The sequence below is a fragment of the Oreochromis aureus genome, linkage group 15, assembly GCF_013358895.1.
Source record: "Oreochromis aureus strain Israel breed Guangdong linkage group 15, ZZ_aureus, whole genome shotgun sequence".
Taxonomy (NCBI): domain Eukaryota; kingdom Metazoa; phylum Chordata; class Actinopteri; order Cichliformes; family Cichlidae; genus Oreochromis; species Oreochromis aureus.
In genome coordinates this window covers 16,539,855-16,555,594 of record NC_052956.1, presented here as the reverse complement: position 1 = coordinate 16,555,594, position 15,740 = coordinate 16,539,855, and the positions used below count along the sequence as shown (strand labels likewise).

General features: G+C 38.3%; 2 protein-coding genes across 4 annotated transcripts in view; one reads left to right on the top strand and one right to left on the bottom strand.

Moving 5' to 3' along the window:
- Positions 1–546: 546 nt before the first annotated feature.
- Positions 547–6,740, bottom strand: LOC116325278 (acyl-coenzyme A thioesterase 1-like). Of its 3 annotated transcripts, none has more exons than XM_031746123.2 (4): positions 6,680–6,740; positions 3,215–3,730; positions 2,934–3,136; positions 547–2,114 (listed from the first exon to the last, which is right to left on the bottom strand). In XM_031746123.2, the coding sequence occupies exons 2-4, from the start codon at positions 3,669–3,671 to the stop codon at positions 1,527–1,529; spliced, it is 1,248 nt and encodes a 415-aa protein (XP_031601983.1). In that variant the 5' UTR covers positions 3,672–3,730; positions 6,680–6,740; the 3' UTR covers positions 547–1,526. The 3 variants fall into 3 exon arrangements, with proteins under 3 accessions (XP_031601983.1, XP_039454700.1, XP_039454699.1); XM_039598766.1 differs by lacking the exon at positions 6,680–6,740 and adding an exon at positions 6,126–6,152; XM_039598765.1 differs by lacking the exon at positions 6,680–6,740 and adding an exon at positions 5,365–5,630.
- Positions 6,741–9,901: 3,161 nt separating this feature from the next.
- Positions 9,902–15,740, top strand: part of susd6 (sushi domain containing 6) — a 32,542-nt gene continuing 26,703 nt past the window's right edge. Inside the window, exon 1 of the mRNA XM_031746115.2 lies at positions 9,902–10,161. The gene's annotated coding sequence lies outside the window, so the exon portion shown is untranslated. The remainder of the gene's footprint in view (positions 10,162–15,740) is intronic.

Here is a 15,740-nt window from a genome sequence, read left to right as displayed (position 1 = left end):
ACTATAAACCTTTATATTGGAAAAAAAAAAAAAAAAAAAAAAAAAAACGGGGATTAAGGATTTTAAAATTCAAAAACAAGGGTAGGTTTAACTTCACTCTTTTCACACTGACCCTGTTGTCTTGTTCAGTCTGTACTCTCATGGGAGCTTGCGACATTCCTCTTATGGTTGCTGAAAATACAAAAAATAACCCCGTACCAGAGGACATTTCGTGATCACTTAGCGTTTTAATCAATAAGGGAGTAATACTTTCTTTTGGAAAATACCATGAAAAAATGTTTAAATGTAGAATTGGTGCCATTTAAGTACACTCCATGTTTTCCTGTTTGTTAAAAAACAGAAAATCCAAATTTTCATGTGATCCAAATATCAGTGAGGGACATATGTCTGTATGTTTTTTCCCAGCTTTAGAATAAGAATCCCTTTTCTGGTGCAGTGTACTCTCAGATCCTTGCTCAAATCATTACAGTATATTCACATCCTTTGAAACAGGCATGGAAATAAAACCAGCACAGCGGGATTTATAATAGTATTTAAATATTTGCTTTTGCTTTATTATAGATTATATTGTATATGACAACAAATTTCATTCATTTTTTTGGGGCAAACATCAAATATTTTTTACAAAGATCACTTTTTTCAGCTTTCTTAAAATACAGAATTATTCAAGTCCCTATACAATTAAAATATCGCATTAATTTCAAATACTGCTAGATAAGTTCTAGAAAGATAAAACAACATTAAAACAACTTAAGTTTTGGTTTTCAGTAGGTGATTCCATAACATGCTACTGTTTTGTTAATTTTCCACTCAAGCTGAAGTTACAAACTGCTCCATGCATTTTCACCAGCTCAGATGCCCAAAATCTGGCACCAGCACCATGATTTCCTTCCCACATATTTACCCCCCTTTTTTTGCTATACATTAAACACTAAAAAAAATAAATATTTTTTCATGTCCAACCCATGTGGACATGAAGTTACAAATAGCACAAAAGCAGAACTGGTTCTGTACCAACATCATGTCAGTGGAGAAGAAGTAATCATATGTAGGTTATTTTATAGGTAGACATTATGTCATGTAACTGCAGGAAAAGTCCAAGTGTCTTCTACTTTTGTGAGATACTTCAACAAAACAATCAAGTTTGAGCTGATGGCTGTGGCTTATGATGTAGACCACTACTCAGACCTTGAGTCTGCATCAAGAAGTGGGGATGACACTAAATTCCACACCCTACCCCAACAAAACTCTGTAGTTTAAAGCAGCTTTACGTGCAGTCCATTTACATTTCCTTCCCATGACAAGTCAAAATCTCTGTTTCTTTTTGCTATAGAAAATTTTTGTGCTACAAGCCCGTGACATACTGAAAAAACCTCAGCTAAAACCAAACGGTTGTGGGAGTGTTTCCAATGCAGAACACTAGAAGGTTAATGGAGTTCTCACAATTTTATTAATTAGAAAATACAGGCACTGGTAAGCATTTCTAAGAACAACCATTCAGAGATGCTTGATGGATTAATACAGTATCAAGTGCTCTTGTTGCCCAAGTGGGTCTTGAAGAACTCCTGGACTCTTTCCCACAGGTCCAGCTGGGCCTCAGAGTGGGCTTTTGGCTCCCCACCAAACACCACAACATGCCCTACAGCTGGATGAAACCCAGATGAACAATAAGGCATGTACGGCACATCCAGAAAGTGACCAGCTTTTGGATAAGTAACAACCTCGTAGGATTTTTTGCCATGCTTTTTCAAAATTTCAGCAGCCTGACTGGCAAAAAACATGCTGTTCCAGTTGTGGTCATCTTCAGAAGCAGCAAACAGGAAATGGCAGGTAGCTCGTTCAATTGGAATCAAAGACGCCCTGTTCTTGCCCTCGGTGGGGTCTGGTAAGGCGTCACGTATATCTACAAGCCCAGAGTCTGTGAATTTCACATTCTCCAAGACAGGGGGCAGTGGCGGGAATACAATGTCTTTGTAGTGTAAAGGAAGCACAGTGTTTGCATTACAGGCATTAATACAGACAGTCGCTGAGATCCCAGAGAGAAAAGATGACATGCTCAAAGCCAAAGTACCACTATGAGAGATCGATATGACGCCAATCCCAGGACCTTTCACCTGAATCAAGAGGTATTATGTTAGTTAACCTGTTTAAAGTAACAGGTGTACATCTGCTAATACAGTGCAGATCACAAACTAATGGACACTAGCATTTCTTTGTTCTTTAGGCTCAGCTTCAGTTAGAATGGGTTTACTTCAAAAAAGAAAGATATGTGAAAAGAGGAGAAAAGGGAGCAGCTCATATTGTTATCTGTTCAAGATGCTGGAAGTTCTGCAACGACTGAGAGACATTTAATTGTGCAGCAGGACAACAACCTTAAGTATATATATCCAAAGTGACCAAAGAGGGAGATTATCCTTAGCTGCCCAAGTCAATCAACTAATTTTAGTTCAAGAAATATGAGAACAGGGTGTTTGCTGTTGTTTCTGTCTGACAAATATTTTCTTTAAAATATAAAACTAAATTTTGCTTGTTTTGTGTGTTTCTACCCAATTACTTTGGAACCCCTAAACATTTTCTAATTTCATGGAACTATTACTACCACATATCATTACATCTTGCTGTAAACCTCCAAAATCAAAATTACTTATGGCCAATTAACTATTTCAACTAAAGAAAAAATGACAAAAAGCTTGTATTATTTTAAGACTTAAGAAATATAGAGGTTTCATCATTAATCCATGATGGTGATATCAGAAGAAAAGCCAGCAGGTGGCAACATTGACACACTAGACACAATTATAGGCCTCTATCTCAAATCCACTTCAAATGCAGATGTTTGAACAATATTTTCACAACCTTCACATACATAAGATGCATAACATTGAATTACTGCTAATAAATATGTTCTTTGCTGTTTGCTCTTCAATACTAACCTCTGGCCGCTTCCTCAGATATGTGACCGCCTCCTCAAAATATTCCAAATCCAGGTTTTTAGGGTTTTTTGGGAGATCCTGGTAACGCAAATAAGCCAGTGCCAGAACAACAAAGCCTTTACTTGCCAAGAGGCTGGCTCTGGGTTCAGTAAGACCTCCACCAAAAGTGTACATATCTACAATTCCTGGGAATGGGCCATTTCCTAAACGGGGGGACAGTTAGACAGTTAATGTTGACTTGATACCTAATTTTGTGAATAATTCGTTAAAATCCTACTAACCTGGTGGTATGAAGAGGACACCTCGTATTCTGCCCTCTTGTAAAGGTATTCTCTTCATCCCCTCAATCACGTATCCTCTCTCATTAGATTCAGATGCTAAAACCTCGCCAGTCTCTCCATTAAGAGCCTCCAGGGTCACGCGTGTTGGGCTGAGCACATCCTTCTTCATGAGTTTAGTGTGTGGTGCGTCTGGTGCCAGGGCCCAAAACAAACCCATGGGCTCCACGCCGGTGTAACTGCCACCCAGAGAGGGTGTGCGGAAGACATCCACCTGACCACTTTCATCTGCTTTGTACAGGGCAGAGGCTTTGAAAATGACACCTTTGTCATCAACCAGTTTGGACCTCAGCTCCACTGGTTTGTGAGGAGTGAGTCCCTCTACTTTTACTCGCACCATCTTGTCAAAGAAGCTGCGAACACTGGGGAGAATTTTCAAGCGGATCTGTGATTGCGCCATTTCAGCTGTTTAAGATGGGAGCGGTTGTTTCCCTGTAGCCTGGAATGGTGTCACTGCATCTGTCAAGGCAATTGAGAATTAAATCAATGTAATTGCTTTCACCTAGAAATCACTTTTATGTGCTAACATCATCATTTACAATAGAAATATTCACAAAACAACAAAAAAAGAGATAAATCTTAAGAAAGACTATTTATACCAAAATACGAAACCTAACAGGGCTCATGAGATATATCACAAATCTCATTTTGCATTTAAGTAGCCTATGCATGGTGCCTAGATGGAAGATAAAAGACAGTCTGTATTCAGTAAGAGGTCTTTAACATAGCCATTGCTCCAGTTTAGATAATTTATTTTGGAGATTGACCACAACAACCAAACAGGGACCTAAGCCGTGAAGTTAAATTGGAAAAACAACAACAAATGTAGGTATAACTACTAAACTTATGATTAAACTTGCTTTTTACCATGTATATATATACATATATATATATACATATATATATATAAAAAATAGCAATATGCCGGGTATAGAATTTGGAGACTACATGGGGTATTGTAGGATGTGTTCCCTCCCAGTCTACTGTACATAAGGATGACTACAAATGAAATTTAAGAGTAAAATGGATAACGAATTTAAGGAAAGGTAACCAAATAAACATTATAATGTACACGTTGTTATTAAAATTAACCTTTTACGCACATAAGAGAGTGAAGAGTCACATTGGTACCGTTATCAGGGGACACTAGGGTCTGTCACACTTTCTAGCTGTTAAAGTAAGAAATGGTTTGAGGGTCATCGATTCATGGGAAAGACTGGTGTCACGCTGAGATTGAGCAGCCATACGGCGTCACACAGTAATGTTTAACTGGGTGAAGCAAGGGCGTAGATTTGGTTTTGGCATTGGTGGGGACGGATGATTCAACCACCGAACCCTGCCCTGTTTCTTTTTTCTTTTCTTCTTCTCCTTTTTGCCTTTGCTTCTTGATAAAAAAAAAAGGAGAAATATACCTGCCTACATATGTTATTCTACATGCTTTTAAACCATTTAAAATTACAATTCATAGTTTTATATGTGAATTATATAATGTTAAATTACTATTAAACAAATGACTGATTTTAGACTTTAGTTTACTTCAGCCATATTCCATATAAATCAGGTATCATACAAAAATAAAAAAAAAAGCTTCAAATACAGTCATGACAATAAAAGAATATGACTTTAAGGACCTAACAACATTACTTCAGTTATAGTACACCAACATCTCTTACACATTAGTACTAAGGGAACACTGAATGACCTGGTGGTTTTTGTCCATAAAACTACTCATCTAAGATTACCACAAAGTAAAAGATCTCTCAGCAAAATTATGCAACATTTTAGGCACTATTGCCCCAATCAAATCAGTGAGCTGGGACTTTTCATTCTAAACATGAACTACTGTTACAGCAACACACATGGACACTGGTGCCCCACACAACAACTCAATGTCCACTATGTGAAGGAGTCTATACTATACTGTCCTGGTGGACATGGCAACACGTTTTTCATGGTTACATACAGTTTTAGACTGATGTGGGCCAAAGCCTAGCACATACTTGCCAACCTTGAGACCTCAGAATTAGGGAGACATTCAAAGGGGTTTTTACAGTGTTTACTTATCGGAAAAAAATAAGTTAAATGTCACCTGCCTGTTCCGGGGGTGTCCAGAGGCTGCGTCCACCTGAGGACCCGGCCTTCGCGGTCTAAGTGGGCCGGGTCCTCCGAAACCCGGGTAGACCGGAAATGAGCGACTGTGAAATTGGGGGGGTCTAGCCTTCATAATTACGTCACCTCTGCCGTCTGCTCCTTGCTGTCTAAATAAAATAAAATATAACCGGACGCTTGCGTAGATTCTCGACCATCTCACACTTCTGTTTAATCAGTTTTCTGTTTGACATTTATTCAGCTGTGTGAAAACCCCGGAGGAACCCTCCCGAGGGATTAATAAAGTTTTATTTAATCTAATCTAATCTAATAACTTTAATCTCAGCCAAACCGATTTACTCACGAACAAATAAAACACTGAAAAAGGCCAAACAATAACATGTTTAAGTTATTTGAAGTTTACACAACTACAATCTCGCCTGAAAATATGTTAAAAGTTGATTTCGCGACCCAGAAAGAGTAATAAGAGTAATATTAATACTAAGTAGCTGCAGTAGTAGTAGCCATTGTTGGAAACTGGAATTGGCTGGGCCAATCTAGGATATGGTTTTTCAATTTTGTTGTCCGGGTGGAAAATCGGGAGAAATTGGGGAGAATGGTGGCTCCGGGAGATTTTCGGGAGGGGCAATGAAATTCGGGATTCTCCCGGAAAAATCGGGAGGGTTGGCATGTATGGCCTGGTATTGCCTGTAACGTTATTATGACGGACACATTTTATGAGTGAACTTGACTTTAAGTGACTTACAGGTTTCTTTGAAAAATACTTTCTTATAACCAGGTTCTTCCTTTTTGCTGCCATCCTCTCCTCCTTGCAGCTCCTCACAGCGCAGGATTGCCGCTGCTAAAACTAAACGGAGCTCCCTGAAAGGCACAGCCAATCACATTGGCCATATTTGTCACATGAGGTAGGACTCCAGTAGAGGACGTAATTTAACTCTTTCTGCACCGCTGGGTGAATGAGACGTTGACAGATCTTTTTTTTTCTTTCTATCGGGTTTGTATTTCTTTACTCGAAGAGATCAAATTATTGGTGGGGACAATTCAATAATCGCTGGATATTGGTGGGGACACGTCCCTTCCGTCCATGCCAAATCGACGCCCTTGGGGTGAAGGGTCAAGAAATTCTTTCGTTTTCTCCGGGTAACAAAACAACAAGGGTGCAAAACACAAACAAGCTAACTTGAGTTGCTTTCATTGTTTGGGCTAGCTATAGTTGTGGGCAACGAACAGCCCAAAAACAGGTCAAAATGTTTATACCAGTATCAGAATTAACACACCCCCTCTCCAGTCTGACCGTACCTGTCCAACCTTGAAGCTTTAATGTACAAAATCGACGCTAACGACGGAAGTCGCACTGTCCAAGTAGAAAGCAAGCGGAAGCAGCCACTTATTAAAACGGGGGCGTCGGGGGTACGATTTGAGATCACCTGTAGCTTTGTCGTGTTTGTATTACGTTAGTGTAACACTCTTTTTTACCCTGGTTTTCTAAATATGCCTTTCAAAATGTCAAAAGTGAGAGACATTTTTATTTCATGACAGTTTGAGAAGAAATGTTATCACCACCATCCCCACCATCCGCAATGTAACCGTCCATAATATTTTGAACCAGGTGATCTGTCAAAAAGCGATCGTCTGCTATAGCGTGATTTCTAATGTTTCTATGCGATTTTATGCCTAATATATTTGCTTATGTTGGTAAATAACCTGTAGTCAACTGGATTTACAAAGGGTTTATATAAAAATAACGAAATTGCCTGTTTTGCAAGTGTGTTCATGAGTCTACGTTATTGTACCTACTCAGTTTTCTATAGTATAATCTGTTCAATCATTTTTGGCTACTTAAAATATCCTTACAGAAAAGTTATGTTAAATTTGTCGCAATTTCTGCTGCACATTCATTCACATAGACATTCACATTCAGATACAGTTTTAATGTCAGTTCCTGTTTTTATATGGATAAATAAAGGATACATACTTACAATTTAAAATCATTCATGAGAAATATGTCTGAGATGTGCTTGACAGATTATGGGCAACTCATTTATCACAGTTTAAATACCAGTAATCGTCCATTTTTTATCACGACACTAGTGTGTAAATGAGTGTAAATTAACACATTTCTAATGATAAAGTAATTTATACGGAGATCTTTTTTTTTTTCAGCAAATATCATGAAGTAAAATACTTATACATGTAGGTAAGTAGTCGATGGAGCCACTAGATGTCAGCACTAGTACAGACTTCTAATGCTGAGTCTCACTCAAAGATAATACAGGCTACTTTACATATAGCCTGCGGTCTTCTGTACAAGACTAGCACACCTCATGTACATATATCTTAACACAGAATAGACATTTGCATCTGGAGCATGCCCCAGTCTTATCTGTGTGAACACAAAACCAGAATAGAACATGATAAGTCATATCTCATTTACTTATCTAATGTATTTCAATGTAGAGCGAGAGATATTAGTTGTTAAACCACCTTATTGCATACATTTTCATTTTAATGAACAAAGCGGTTGGACAGTGTCCTGCCTCTTGTTTCTCTCCTGGGTATGTAGGAGTTTCTTTACAGGACTCAGTGGCATGTCTAGGTGTCAAACTGGAGTCTTAGCATAATCCTATAACTGGCTGACCTTTACTTGGGCCTCTGTTATCAGGGAGATTTCTTCTCAGGGAGAGGAGAAGAGAAAGGAAACTTTTATATGGAAAGAGGGGGAATTAAAACATGACATTGGTGTAAGTAGGGATTAGGATGGCATCCAAATATAAGCAAAACTGGAGAGGGTAAATTTTAAAAATGTGTTTTAAAAGCTATGCAGAAACAACATGTTGGCAAAACATTAAACAATCGTCAAAGTTAGTGATCTCTTATTGGACTTTGAGGGATTTAAAAGGAAATTATTCACGTGACTCGAATGGATTTAAGAGGATAAGAGAGATTACTGTACGATAGGGATGAAATTAAACTCACATTAAAGATAAATCTGGTTAATATCATCCAATTTAAAATCACTCAGTGAGACCTTATTTGGTTTCCATGACTTCTTTATCTGGTATCTCATTTTTTTTCTTTAGGACAACCATTCTTTAAATGTGGATGACAGAAATGGTTAAATGTTTTTTGATCTATAGCTTTGGGGCAGTGATGTTTGCAAGCAATTGATCAACTTTCTTATGGTAAGCTGTAGTAACATAAGGAGTTTAAAAGGAGTGACTACCCTCTTTCATCCATATTTGCAGTAAAACTTCATGATCTGCAGAGCTGCAGTGAAAATGATGAGTGACGTTACAGTGATGAGTAAACTGCATTTAGCCATAATGAGCAATCTCAAAGATCTCACATTTCTCCTCTAAGCGAATGAAAACAAAATTTCTCCCACTCGTTTCCTGCCTTCTTCTACAGGCATATTGCATAAAGGCAGACATTTAGATCATGTGTCTATTTATCCATTGGCTCCTCAGTTTAAGAACCAGCCATCTGAGTTAATACACACTGGGATGTTCTTTCTCTGTAGCATCAAAACCAATAAAAAAATCACATCAAAAGATCTAATGAAACACTCACAGAGGCACCAACCAAGGCACTGTTGGTTGCCTCTGCAGAAATCATCAGGAAAATTTTTCATTAGATATAAACCCTGGGAGATAATTCAAATACTAATACATTTACATAATCTCACACTTTACCTGTGATATAATGGTAATGTCCAGAATGTATTTGTTTTTAAAGCATGGTTGATGTTTATAGAGTCTATTAACCCCAGTAAAAGGGAGACAGACAGGCACTAGCATTCTGTTAAAGAGATCATCAGAAAGAGCAAACCTTTAAATTACACGAACAAATAAATTAAAAAAACACCTATGCATGAAAAAAAGTATAATAATTCAAACATGAGTACGGGAAAATGCAAGGCGCACACAAATGAAGAATCTATTAACATGTCCACAACTCCTCTGGACTATTATTTTCTATTCTTAGCATTTTAGATTCTGTGGAAACACAGGAACATCACATTATTCCATTCTTTTGTCATAACGTTAAAATGTTAATTGACAAATAGTATGTTACAAAACTAGATATTATATACTAGATATATTCTAGAATGTTAACAAAATGAAAAATATTTACAGTCATTTTTACAGTATTTTAGAGTCATCTCATAAAGCATAACTGATAAACAGGTGAATATTATTTTCGATTATTACTAATTCTCTGATAATATTTGGCTTTTTATCTCTTGAAGCTCATCTAGCAGTTTTATTCTTCGGGATCTCAGATATTTATTAACCTAAATCTGCATACTATATCGATCTTCTATAACGACTCATACGACTTTATAAAAACTACATGCAACTGTAGCATGAACATAAGCCATTTGCATTTTTATTGTCCTTTTGTTTGATTCTTTTTTATTGATTCTTTTGTTTCCCCTCACCAAAACTCTGCGCTTTTATTTTGAAATCCAGCCCAGTGACTTGACAACCCATGGATCCGCCCTTTTCTTTTTTTTTACAGAGGTAGCCATGGACACCGCGCGAGAGCGAGTCAGCCCCGTAGAGTTCTCACAGCGAGTGTTTCCGCTCACCTAAAATAAAGAGCTGGCTGAGTCGAGGACAGGGGAAAAGCGGAGCGGCACTGACGGAACTTGACGCCGAGGACGTCGTATTTTTATATTTCTATACTCAGGTCCGAGCGTCTCCATTTACACAGCCCTTAATGCCTCGAATGTGAATGTGAGAGAGGAGGGCTCGCCGCCGCTGGTAACCTTTACGTTGGTGAGTCTTGAACGTATTTTCGCCAGCTAAGCACACATAGGCCACACGAGAGCTCTTGCTCTTCTCTCTCTGTCTTTCTTTCTGTCTCTCTCTGCCCGTCAGTATTTGGTCATTACATAATAATTATAATAATAACCAGGAAAAAGCGTAACTAGTCTTAGGGTAACGCTTACTAACTCGTTAGTGGAAGTAATTAGTTTGATTTTTTCCTTTTCTTTTTTGTTTAACAAACGAGGTGTATTATTAAACTAACCTAGCGTGTCATAAACGTAGTTAACGTTTGGCTAAATGTCATACGTTTTTTTCTCTGTCTGTCTCTTGGATATAAGTTTGAATCTGTGGGAATATCTCACCTTGACTTGTCAGATACAGTGAAACAAAGAGCAAATTGTCTGGTAGCTGGTTAGTCCCGTCTAACAGTTACCCACTGTAACAACATTACAGCTGGTCATGTGAACAAAAAAAGGAACGAGGAAGCAAGAAGTGTGCTTGTATTGTGTTGTTTATGGTGTATACATAAGAGGCTGAGTTGGTGAACAACCGGGTACATCCAGATGTATTCCTTGTTTGAATCGTGTTGTTTTCTCTTTTTATTCAGCTTTTTTTTTGTTCCTGTGGCATTGGCAGACCACCACACTCTTTGTTTAAATACCTCACTGTACAGTTGCACGTGTCGAAGCGTGTGACTGCCGTAGGACGGCTAAAAAGAGCCAGCTGACCACATTTGATACAGTTGAAGACATGCATCTTTGAGCTATTATTTGTCTCTCTGTGTGTGTGTGTTTGCGCTGGGGGGCCTCTCATTCCCAGCAGTGCAGTTTCCCACCCCACGCTTTTGTTCCAGTAAAACTTTTTTTTGAGTCGTTTCCTGTTACTAGGGAAAGGGTAAGATGTGACACTTGACCCAAAGCGGAGAGCAGGGAAGCCCAGATGTGAACTGTTGTGTTTATACCGAAGATCAGAGTCTGGGAAGTATTCAGGTTCAATTTCCTACTGTGGTCTCTTGATAATACAAGGCTGAGAAATGTTTTGATCCGATCTCTGTGCGCCACCTTCGTATTGTTTTGGTCGTTTCATAACATCTACCATATACAGTAGCCCTTTATTTAAGCTCAGATTTTCAGTACAGCTATCATATTTTTAGATAATTTTAATCAGTTTTACCTTTCTATTTTTGTTTTAATATAAATACAGCATTTCATATCATGTAGACATCCCAGACTTGATAAACATGCACCAAAGTTTTCGTCTTTTTCAAAAGTTTTTGTTTTTTATTAATATGTTTCACTTATGTGCAAAACATTTTTATGATGCTTAGTTAAATGATTTACTCTCACATGTGTAGAACATGCTGTGAACAGCACTTTCTTGCCTACTGGCTATTTTATTGAGCAGGTCAAGGTTCAACAGTAAGTTGTTTGCGCCCATCCCTCGCTCAGTTTGCTTTTTGGAAATCCAGCTTACATGCGTTCTGCTGTCAGCTCATGTTTAACGTGAAAAGACTTCAATACATTAAGTAATATGATGGGCTTATTGCCCCAAAATTTCCCAATATTTCATAATGCTGTCACACCTGCTAGTTGTTGTTCAGCGATACCCAAATGTTTGCGTCTAATTCCTAGAGCTTATTTTTGTTGGATAGGGTTTTTCAACAGAATTAAGGCTTGAGATGAAAGGTTGTTTTTCTTTGCTGAACTCACTCATGTTCTTCATTTATTTATTTATTTCCCCCATTGTTTAGACTGACTGGTTTTGTTTTCATGCATTGTACAAGCCCTAGCATCCGCAGAATAATGGATATACAATGTGAAGCTTTAATGGTTCTTAGTTAAAGGACATTATGTAACTGCAGTGAAATTTTTATAACTCCGGGCCCTGAGTTTGGGGGCGTTTTCTGTTTTGACAACATACCTAGAGAAAACACATTGTGAGTATAAATGAGAGTACTGCTTTTGCCTTAAATCCTTTCCTCATCTTTCACCACTATCATATTTCCCCCTTTTTTCCCTTGTTTCTTCTTCCTTCTCTCCCTCATCTTTCTCTGTCACTCTCTCTCTTTCCTTGCGGCAGTACAGAGGGATGCTGAGGCACTGTGGGGTTTAACACTATCGTGCTTCATAACAAAGGGTCCTTTCTCTTCATGCAGAGCCCCGTTTCTGGGCTCCCTTCATAGGCCCACGCAGGCTCTACCAGCAGCAGCAGTAGCACGGAGGGCTATCGGATGGAAATCTCTTCTGGGCTGTTTCTTTGGCGCACTGAGTCCTCTCTGTTCCCGGACACATGCCTGTGCTGCTGCTCTCCTTGGCTCCCTTTGCATTCCAGGAGCCTCGGGCAGCTGAAAAACTGCAGTAGCAGTCTGCTGACTGCCTGGCTGGCTCATTGGTGTCTCAAGTGGAGAGTTGCATAGTTTTTTCCCCCCAAGTTCAAGACTACACACTCTAAAAATGTGTTTATGTTTTTAAAACCTCAACTTCTTTAATGTGCTAGACCTAAGTATGGCCTACAGATGTAACAAATGGAATGAGATAAACGACGAAGAAATGTCCAAATGACTCATGAAGTGCAGTTTTAAACTTGAGGGATGTTATGACCCAGTTTTTTCCATTTGATAGCCATTCCTTGGTTTTGGGTATCTGCTGAGACAGAGTACTGATCCAGGTCCAGTGTTAAATTACAACACTTTTTTTCCTCACACTGAAAAAGAGACTGGGAATCATCCTTTTATTGGGCTTTACACAAAGATTTTATTTTCTAATGTTGTAAAATAAAATTTGATGGATGAATTCGTTGAAGAATATAAACTTACCTAATTGTTTTTTTTTTTTAGTAAAGTAATGCATAAAAGAACAGACCAAACACAACTGAAGTTACAGTTTTATATATCTTATTTGCCAACATCTCATTTCCACTCAATTAAAGAGAAAGTCATGGTAGTTTCTAGTTACTTATTTTTTGTCTTTTTTTAAGCCCCTTTGTACACACACAATGCGGAACTGACAAGAGATAGTTGAAGTGAAATATTAATCTAGTTCACAGTGTGTTACTGTAAGTGTAATAAAAGCTTACCAAAACAACATCCTTCTAGTTTCTACCTTATATAATGTCTCTCCCAGCACAGATAACGAGAGCAAAACTAAAAGGGAGAGAAGACAAAAACCTTTTCGTTGTCTGAGCTTTTCACTTGACCACAGTTTGCACTTAATGAAAAACGTCTGCAAATGTATAAAGAAAAGCTGTCAGTTTAGCAGGCATGAAATACATCCAAACCGCTCGCTCTTTTGCTGTTAGCTTTTTTCAGCTCTGCTGCCGTCGCATGACGACATAAACACAGAACAACAGTTAAAAGATTTGAATAGATTGCTCCAGAGACTGGGAAGTTGTCACTGATATGCGATCCAGCTTTACAAGTCAATATCTGATTATAATATTGGATCGTTGCATCCTTAGTCTTCTTAATCAGACTTTGTGGTGCAGATTGAAAATTTTGGTCAATAGACTCCCTTGTCTATTAACTTAATGGCAAGCTAGAACTGCCCATACCAGTTTTGTTGGTTGGCTGTTCTTGCCACTTCATGTCCTCCTGCCTCAGAATGCTGTTACAGTATTGTTTACTGTATCTAATTTTTATGGGGGTTGGTATGTTTTCTGAAACTCACACAGTTTTTTCCTTTTAGTTGCCTTTTTGTTGGTATATATAATTTGATAGTGATATTTAGTATAATGTAAAGTAGTTATACTCTAATAATTCCTTTTGAAGTCAACCATTTATATTGGTTTTGCAGTAAAACTGAAATACGCAGTGATTTCTAATATTTGCTATCTTTAAAGAGACTTTACTTTAGTTTCGGTCTCAATTGCTTTGTTAGTACTGTGCAGCTTCTGGCAGGAAGTGTTTTTGTGTGCAGGTTGATTAAAAAAAAAAAGTGTTTCAGGAAACTTGAGGTTGAAAATAGAAGCACATTCTTTAATGTGATGTTTCAAGCGCAGCATCTTTTGCTGCATTTGACAGGAAACCCACACATTTGCAAGGCATGTTGACATCCAGACTTAAAGTATTCCTGTGCTTTTAGCTGTCAACCTGCCTGCTCTGTTATTAATCAATTAGATATGTGAACATAAAGTCAGTGCATTAGAAGATGTGCAAAAATTCCTTTCATGTTGTGAAAATGTCTTGTTATAGCTAATTGGAAGCTGTGCTTTTTAGGATACCCTAGAACAGACTTAATGACTTTCTCCTTTTTCAGATTCTCTTGTGTGAAAGCAATTAAGCTAATTCTGCTTTAGTTTTCACTTTGTAGACGTTCTGGCTGGTCAATACTATGCCCTCAGCTTTTTCAGGAGGTCAGTCCTGCATTTTAAATGCAGCCCTAAGCAGTTATTTAAGCCTCAACAATTGCAGTTTTTTGTCTTTCCTTTGTTCAGTTTGTCCTTGATACTTCTAAAATTGACATTCATCTGTCAAAAAGATAATGAAGGGCCTCTATATAACCCGACAATAGCAGCCAGCATGGACAAATGAGAAAGCATCTATGGATCAAATGGCTGGCACAGATCCATTGCATGTGCTTTTGACTAGCTGCTCTTTGGCTCAATGCAGTGCCCAGACTGTCCTGCCAAAATTAACTTACGTCACTGTTTCCCACTGGCTTGCGCCACAGTCAGGTACGACTCTTCATCCCACTCTTAGGGGCATCAGAAAGATGGCAGGCAGTGGGTGGGCTGCTTCCCCTTGTTTGTGTTGGAAATTTGGAATAGAGCCCTGTCCAGGGCACTCAAATGCTAAAACACAGGCGATTAGAACCTATCTAATCACCTTGATGCAGAAAGCAGACTAAACAACACATGACTCTCATTGACTTCTTAGTGAAGCAATGAGGAAGCAGCTATATTTTAATTGAACTGTCATGTCTGCATCCTGTACCTGAAAAACTTAATAAGATTCCAGTATATAGTGTATATGTGCTTACAGTTATTTTCCTCTACACAGTCCAGATCATCCGCTGTGTCAGTGCCAGTGGCCATCCAGCAGATCAGCAATTAAATTTGCGGCTCTCTAAGTGCAGCCATGCCATTACTGTAGGCATTAGCTTCACAGCCTTGTGGAAATGTAATGGGCCCTCTGCCTCCTCTTGAGAATATTCTGCCTGCAGGCCATCTAGTTTCCCACAGAACAGAGCCACTTCTACTTCATCCTAATCCCTCTGATGCAACATAAACAGCTCTATGTGCACCTGCATCTCATTTACGTAATGGTGTGTCGCATCGTATCACCTCAATCAACCAACAAATGCTTTTAGGAAGTTATTTAAGTTGGTATCATGGAGAGATATTGGTGGAGAGAGGATGAGGTTGTTGCTCTCTATTTGCATATTACTGTTTAAAGATGTCTCACAGTAACTCTTGATGTCCTTCATGCTTTTCTTTGCTGTCTGCCCAGAGAACTAGGTGTCTGATTTTTGCATTTGCATCTTACCTTTAAAAAAAAATACATGTACATATATATATATATTATATATGTATATATATATATATGTATATTTACAGCACCAATTTTGATTAAACTTTTTTATACAACTATT

Excerpts from the sequence above, each read along its gene's own strand:
- LOC116325278 (XM_031746123.2), bottom strand. The coding sequence starts at position 3,671 with ATGGCGCAATCACAGATCCGCTTGAAAATTCTCCCCAGTGTTCGCAGC. Across the intron at positions 3,137-3,214 it reads TGTCCTCTTCATACCACCAG|GAAATGGCCCATTCCCAGGA; the intron begins GTTAGTAGGATT and ends CCCCCCGTTTAG. Across the intron at positions 2,115-2,933 it reads ATCTGAGGAAGCGGCCAGAG|GTGAAAGGTCCTGGGATTGG; the intron begins GTTAGTATTGAA and ends CTCTTGATTCAG.